This window comes from Triticum aestivum, chromosome 4B, assembly GCF_018294505.1.
Source record: "Triticum aestivum cultivar Chinese Spring chromosome 4B, IWGSC CS RefSeq v2.1, whole genome shotgun sequence".
NCBI classification, from domain to species: domain Eukaryota; kingdom Viridiplantae; phylum Streptophyta; class Magnoliopsida; order Poales; family Poaceae; genus Triticum; species Triticum aestivum.
The window spans coordinates 640,376,096-640,384,110 of NC_057804.1; the positions used below are offsets into that span (position 1 = coordinate 640,376,096).

At 42.9% G+C, this 8,015-nt stretch overlaps 1 protein-coding gene across 1 annotated transcript; it reads left to right on the forward strand.

Annotated features, from left to right (window-relative positions):
• The first annotated feature begins 786 nt into the window (after positions 1-786).
• On the forward strand, positions 787-5,266 carry LOC123093776 (TVP38/TMEM64 family membrane protein slr0305). The gene is made up of 5 exons (XM_044515829.1): positions 787-970; positions 2,468-2,741; positions 3,438-3,674; positions 3,764-3,981; positions 4,724-5,266. The coding sequence occupies exons 1-5, from the start codon at positions 924-926 to the stop codon at positions 4,992-4,994; spliced, it is 1,047 nt and encodes a 348-aa protein (XP_044371764.1). The 5' UTR covers positions 787-923; the 3' UTR covers positions 4,995-5,266.
• Positions 5,267-8,015: the final 2,749 nt, after the last annotated feature.

Here is an 8,015-nt window from a genome sequence, read left to right on the forward strand (position 1 = left end):
CAGAAGATTAGAAAGTATGTTATCCAAGACATGAGATATATACTAGTGGTGCCTTTGAACACACGGAAGCGAGTTGCAGTTGTCAACCCTCGACCTTATTATTCTTGCATATATAGTTCGTCTTCAAAGTCCGCAGCCAAGGCGTGACGAACGTACGACGGGACCAGATACTACCAGAAGCAAAAGAATTTCTAGAGACAAAAGAAAAGTCCCAGCTACTAGTCAAAACCAGATTCATTAGGCTAGCCATAGTGGGACCAGATTCATTATGTACTTGGGACTCGTAAATATGCTTAAATGACAAATAATTAAAGAAGACAGAGTAATAGTACATATAGATAGATACCGTATCATAATAAATATTACGCTAGTATGTGTCATGCATGACAATAAATAAGACGATACTATTTTTGAGCATGCATTATGAATATAGTATCATATATTAGTATCATATGCATGATACTAGTGTATGTTACTGCCCGTTATGACCAGCCTTATTCATCGGCGTGTTACGACTCACGGCGTGGTACGTGTCACGTGGTGGGGAGCTTCAATTTCACGAGCGGCACGGCACGAGGACCCCCGCAGCTCGGCTCCCCGGGTGGACCCGCCGCACCAGAGACAGGAGTCGCACCCCGGCGAATATTCCGCTTCCCCGAGGGCAGGGGCAGTTTCGTCCGTCCGTCCACGTGGGCCAACCAACCCGCCGCCAGTGCGGGGCACTCCGGTCCTTTCCCCCGCCCGCCCCGCCCATCTTCTTTGCCTTTTGCTTTTTGTTTCGCAACAAGTACGCGCTCTCTCTTTTCCCCTCTCCCTCTCTGCTTTCATTGTTCCCCTCCGCCGCGAGCTTCCAGAAACGAACCACGGAAAGGGGGAGGAGGAGGAGGAAGAAGCCAAGCCCTGGATCGATCTCCGCCGTCGGCATGGCGCGCGTCCTCCCTCTCGACATTGAGCCCGGGGAGGCACCCAGGTAGCGACCGCGCACCTCTCCTCTCCTCTCTTCCAGCCGCCGCGGTTTCGGCTGCTTTTATTGATTTTTCCTGCTGGGATTTTTGTTTTTGGGCGCGCGATTCCGGCGGATGGTTCGTCTCCTCTAGGCGTCAGGGATTAGGTGGTACTGTACGTAGTTAGGCCGCGGCCAAATTCCAGTTAGGAGATTTTGAATCTGTTATTCTCTTGCTGTTACAAGCTTCAGTACAGGTTTAGGCACGCCAAATCGCGGATTTACTTTGCTAGCTAGCACCACCACGAGGCCGCGTGCCTTCTAGGCGGACGGGAATGGGGCGATCTTGCGCGTGGTGCCCCGAGCTTTATTATTCTTTGGTTATTATTACTCCCATCGACCTTTGTTAGTACCAAGTTTGTTGGAAGAAAAATGATAATAAAATAGGAAGAGATTTTTGGTTCTCTCTTGTCTCTGGTAGACTGGCCCCCGTCCCACCTGCTCTGCTCCTGCAGCTTGCAATCCACCTCTGTCTGTCTAGGCGGTGGCTCCGGGATGGGGATCATTTCACGCTGCCGCCTACCAATCGTTGATTAGAGCTGTGGGCGTGGGATTACTACCTGTTACTACTAGCCTAATCCCGTGCACCAGCATATTTCGACATGACCCATGCGTTAGGAGGAATGACAGCAAAGAGGAGCGATCCTTTTCAGATTCTTAGTACCTAACGATCTTACGCCTGCTTTATGTTATCCTTTTCCTCGTTCTCGGCTGTCTGTCGAAAGTTTCGGGAAATCTCAGTTTCCTTAAAAAATGTACATCTCCTAGACAGAAAATTTGTAGTATTGTAAGTCTGCAGTTTTAACAAACAAACATACATCTGCAGCTTTTAGTTTGATATGTGGGGCGAGGTTGGATGTTGACCCAAGGTTTTAGAAAGGTGACTGAGGTTCAAGAATAATTCTGGCAACTTTGAGTATGTTACATTCTGATATTGGCTTCAGATTATTTAAGTTTATTTTCCTTTGGGTCGTTGCTTGGGTTCCCTGCGGCAAAATATCATGGTTTTAGAAATAACAGGTGTTTGTCTCCTGAGCCTAGGATTCATTTAGGAATCCTTGTAGCACATATCTCCATTCCTAATTTGACTAAGATATGAGTCACATTACTAAGTTTTGCTTTGAGAAGAACCTAATGATGTATCCAATTTGGGAATCTTAGTTACACTAGCATGTTACATCCATGCTACTTTGAAAATCATGATTGAGTGACCGTTTGTTATACTACATCATGCCACCCAAACCAGTGCATTTCAGTGTGAGTTCAGTTATGTGTGCAAATTAGCTGTGTAACGGATTATTGTTTTAAGGAAATAACAGGGTGTTGGGCCTGTGCAACTCTAATTTAGACAAGGATCTTCACATCTCAACCTTAACCCTACATCTATGACACATGTTAGTAAGATTTTTTTGTGTGCAGTATCAGTATCTTTATTTCCTAAAATATTTCTTGGCTTGTAAACAGAGCTGGTGAGACGGTCGTAAGCATGCCAAGCTCTTCAGCTGTGGCATCACGCAATGGAATCGAGCGTTCTGAGCAAAACATAAAGGACGATGAATGTGCGAGGCTGGTGACACCAGCTCAACATGCAACAGCTGACAACAACACAGAAATTTTGCCTGAGCAACCAATGTCAAGACACTTCATTTGGTGGCTGAAAGTTCTGCTTGTCTGCTTCCTTCTTGTATTAGCATCTTATATCTTCGTGAAATTTGGAGTCCGCTTTGCCTTTGAGAAGGTGAGGTGCTGATACTTTCTGTGCAAAAGAAAATCTCTTTCCTTGGATTGTAATTTTAGGCATAGGGCATTGGGATGTCAGTAGGCCTCCATTCTTCTGGTTACCTTTCACTGAATTTCACAGAATACCTTCCAGAACCAACTGATGTTGGCTTGTTGGTTGGCTCTTCAGTAGTAATTGCCATCAGGAACTTTGAGGTGGCATGCATCTATAAATTCCATGGGACAATCACAAAGCTTGAAGCCATTATCACACTGGTCATTTAAATTTTTTGGCTGTCCTTTAATATACTTGAACCAGCACCAGTGATGCATTCAACTTAATAGTTTTGGTCTTTGTTGAACATGTTTGTTATATGTTTCCTTTTGTCACATATGATTAGGTCTCAAGCATATGTACGTTCAGCTTGTAATTGTTAGGAATTACTGTTAGATAGTACATTGACATGAATATTCTGGTTGTGTCATATTACTAGAATGCTATTTGCTTAGTGAGTGCATATGTGGCATACTGAACTTTGAGGGAAATTTTATTTGTATTTATGAAAATATCAATTGTGTCATGTTTTTGAGCTATGCTGTCGTGCATGTTTACCCTTTGATCTTATTCCCTCTATTTTTTGGAGAACTTTTTGAGTTGAGTTGTTGAAACAGAACATCTAGCTAATATTTATGTATATTCTTCTGTTTGTTGCAGGTACTTTTGCCAATTATGCAATGGGAAGCAAGTGCCTTTGGCCGTCCAGTATTGGCTCTTGTCCTCGTTGCATCTCTGGCTCTCCTCCCACTCATCTTAGTCCCTTCTGGGCCTTCTATGTGGTTAGCAGGAATGATCTTCGGTTATGGCTGGGGTTTCTTGATTATTATGGTTGGGACTACTCTTGGCATGGTTGCATCATATTGGATCGGCTCATTGTTCCGCAAACGTCTACATGTAAAATTTCTCAGACTTGCATCTTTCCACTAAGGAGCTATGCCTTACTGTTCTTCTTCTTACCTGTTTTGTTCCTTTTTCTAATGCAGGCATGGTTAAAGAGATGGCCTCAGCAGATAGCTCTAATACAGCTTGCTGGCGAAGGGAACTGGTTCCAGCAGTTTCGAGTTGTTGCACTATTCAGAATCTCACCATTTCCATATACAATTTTTAACTATGCCGTAACTGTGACAGAAATCAAGTTCAATCCTTACCTATGTGGTTCAGTTGCCGGAATGGTACCTGAGGCATTCATCTATATCTATAGGTATATACAGATATTCACATTACAGATAAAGATTTGGTCAATTGAGTATCATTTTGTCATAGACTATTGAGGCCATCTAGGTTTATATATGCCCCCCTAATGTGCATCTGTCATTGATTAATGCCCTTAACAAATAGTACATGGATTGGCGACTGATTATTTTCCAATAGAGTTCAACAATGAAGCATTATTTGGTAGACAAGCGTCATAATCTATACATTTGTGCTCTTGATAAGTTGGAAAAAGTTTCTTTTTCTTCTTCTAGACTAGCAATATTGATAAGGATGGTGAATTGTAACCAACCCAAACAGAGAGAAGCTTGTCTTTACAGGGTTTTTTTTGGACACAGTACAGACGCAATCGCTCATACATATTTGTCTTTTCAGGGTTTGTGAGTGCACCAATCTGATTTCCAGAAGTACCATTAATCTGTATGCCTATATGCAAGTAAAATTATAAGAAAAAAAAATTAACTGTGAAGAAATTGTTCTCTATACCAAACAAGTCCCAAATACTAGTTTTTTCTTATCAGTTAGCTGTTTAAGATAGAGAAGTTTGATTGCACACTTTATAGGTATCATGCATTTTGGAATTGAGCTAGCCCTACCTGAATATATTACTCAAGTTCATTATCCAGATGCAAAGAGGAGCTTGTCTTTGTAGGAGTTGTTGAGTGCAGAGCAGTTACGTCTGGTTTCCAGAAGTATTGATGAGTTACTAATCTTGCTAAATGCTTATGCAGCGGACGGCTAATACGCACGTTGGCCGATGTGAAGTATGGCAAGTATAAGATGACGCCAGTTGAGCTGACATACAACATAATCTCGTTCGTCATTGCCGTTGTTCTCACGGTCGCCTTTACTGTTTACTCCAAGAGGGCGCTAAGCCACATAAAAAGCTCAGATGATATCTGCGCAGAGGACCAGCCTGCTGTCTCTGCTGGGGTGACTGCACTCAAGAATGGCCAGCGGGAGTGTTCCCATGCACATCATGTAGCTTTAGATGTCGTGTGATGCCTGTGTTCATCGGGAGCGGATTAGCGTGAAGTGAGGTGGTGTTAGTTGATCGTCGTTTTCTCCGTCAGAGGAGGCGAGGTAGGCTCTGACTGACAGCAGGTGGATGCACCTGTCTTAACTAGATACATGCCCAGCTAATATGGTTATACTACTAGTACTTTATTAGTTTCATGTAGTTATAATCACCAGAACATGTGACCGGCTTTGCCTGTTGTTGGCGGGAGATTTGTTCTGGCTGTTGATGGACTGGAAATTTGGCCTTCTCTTGAGGTGCATATATTTGCTCAGATGTTTCGCATGGCAGTGCATCCAGTTTTGCCACAGCACTGTTTCAGACTACTATCAAGATTCAGGAGGTCAGAATCCCTCCGAAAATGAACCAGGGCAGATTTTTTTTTCAAGCTAAGAGCCTTACCATCGCCATGGACGCCTCTTGCTGTTCCTTGGGCGCACCCTGAATACCGACCGCGGAGGCTGCCGTCGGAGCCGCGGAGAGTCTTACTGATAAGCAGGAGAAGGGGACGGCAGTGAGTGAGTTCAAAGCAACTACAAGGAAACCCACTTTCGATATCGAAACGAGCATTATGGGGCGAAAACCTGGCAGCACCAAAAGTTCAGAGTAAAAACTAGGCCCTAGTACATCACCAGGAACATCCAACTAACAAAAGAGAAGCATCAGGGGACAGAACCAGAGACCAGCAATCTGTCTCACAATAAAATAGCAGCACGAAAAGAGCAGAACTGAGATGCACCACAGGACGAGCTGAAGACACACAGACTTCACAGCAGCACCTCTACCGTCCATCGATCGAGCTCTTAGCAGCCGCGCGAATCTTCATCAAGTTCATCATGTTGCTATGCAGCCGCTCCGTGCCTCCGGGCAAGATCGCCGTGTCGCTCTCCTTCTGAAGACCTGCCCACTACAAGAGAAAAGAACAAGTGGGAAAAACAATCTCAAATGGAGTTTTAACCTTCTTATGCTCAAATGTAGCTCGGTTTCGAGCTAGCCGAATAGCCCAGGTGACCGCGGCCAACCCGACTATATAGAATCTATCCCCATTAGGAAGGAACTTGTTGCACCAAGCAAAGAATTGCCAACGATTATTAGGACACATGTCGGTCCCCATCACCACTTCAATCAATTCTTGTGACGGGACAAGTAAAGAACAAGTGTTGTGAGGATTCCACCTCCTTACAAAAGGAACAGTTGGGGTTTCGAGGCCACTTAGGTCATGTACAATGGTTGATAAGACAGTCTTATCTTAAGTCTTGCATGTAATTTAGAGAAGACAAAAAGTATGTCTACAATGGGTTATATCTTAGCCTTATCTTCAATAACTAGTCATCCTTAAAACATGGTGAGACAAATTGTGCTAAGAGATCATCTCTTGTCTTATCTTAAATAAGAGAAGACAAGCCTTTTCTTATGAGTTCTCTCTCCTCCACCTCATCATTTATCCTACGTGGCACTCCTAAGATAGCACTATTGTACATGCCCTTAGGGCATGTACAATGGTCGATAAGGTAGTCTTATCTTAAATCTTGCATGTAATTTAGAGATGACAAAAAAACATATCTACAATGGGTCATCTTTTAGTCTTATCTTCAATAATTAGTTATTCCTAAAAACGTGGTGAGACATATTGTGCTAAGAGATCATCTCTTGTCTTTTCTTAATTAAGAGAAGACAAGCCTTCTCTTATGATTTCTCTCTCTTCCACCTCATCATTTATCCTACGTGGCATTGCTAAGATAGAACCATTGTACATGCCCTTACATCGTTGCATCACTTGCCTAGTGAGCACCGCATTCTGGAACTCTTGCCATAAGTAAATCTGGATTTTCAATGGGATCTTGTCTTCCCAAATCCATTTGTAGCTACAACCACTTAATCGCTTTTCCAACCATTTGTAGATAGACTTGGTGGAATATTTGACAGTATTGTTAAGTCCCCAATAGACCGAGCCACCAACCTCCGAGAGATGAAGAATCACGATCAATTTTTTAATGTTTAACCATTGAGAAGAAAGATCAGGGGTTAACCTCCTTCTGAAGAAAGAGGAGACTTCGACGGCACCCACCCGATTGACGGTGCAGTCCTATACATTGCATATATCAAATAGTTGTGGGCATTTATCACAAAGGGGAATAAGCCGCTTGATAGGGTATTTCCAAAGCCTAGCGATATCACTAGCTCCAATGTGTATTCTTCTCCCCATCATATAAAGGTCTTTAACCTTAAGGATGGCCTTCCAACAGGGCGGATAAGAGAATCTGGGTTTAACGGTAGCGATAGAGCAGTTTTTCAGATATCTGGCTTTAATAATATCTTGCCAAATACCCTTTTGGGTATCTAACTTCCACCAGCACTTCACCATTAAACTGTTGTTCTGCTTCCTCAAGTCTTTTACACCTAAACTTCCCTTGTTTTTAGATCTACAAATCCTGCCCCATTTGACTAGATAGTATCTCTTTTGCTTAATAAAATGATTAACACCGCAATCTCATTAGGGATGAGATCAGGGGCCATCCCAACAATCAGGTTATTTTTTGAGCATTTTTAATCATTTTATTAAGCAATCAGCGGTAAGGTTAAACAGGAAAGGCGATAGAGCGTCCCCCTGACGCACCCCCTTGGCACCTTGGAAATAAGGGCCGCACAGTTATTAAGCTTAATACTAATAGTACCATCATGAAGGATTTTTTTGATCCATTCACAACACGTATGGTTGAACCCTCTCATTTTGTGGCATTCTAGAAGAAAGTCCCAATTTACCTTGTCATATGACTTCTCAAAATCAAGTTAGTACCACTCTTACTTTTTTCTTGACATGGGTGTAGTTGAGCAATTCATGCAAGGAGAGAATCCCATCCATGATATTCCTCCTTTTCACAAATGCATTTTGAGTTGGGCTAATCAACTTATTGGCATATTTGGCGACACGACCATAAGGGCTTATGTAAGGAGCTTGTATGGGCATCTAAGGAGGAAAATGGGACGAAATTGCTGAATCCTAT

Coding starts and splice junctions, on each gene's coding strand:
- LOC123093776 (XM_044515829.1), top strand. CDS start 924: ATGGCGCGCGTCCTCCCTCTCGACATTGAGCCCGGGGAGGCACCCAG. Junction 3,675..3,763: donor TGTTCCGCAAACGTCTACAT/GTAAAATTTCTC, acceptor TTTCTAATGCAG/GCATGGTTAAAGAGATGGCC. Junction 3,982..4,723: donor GCATTCATCTATATCTATAG/GTATATACAGAT, acceptor ATGCTTATGCAG/CGGACGGCTAATACGCACGT.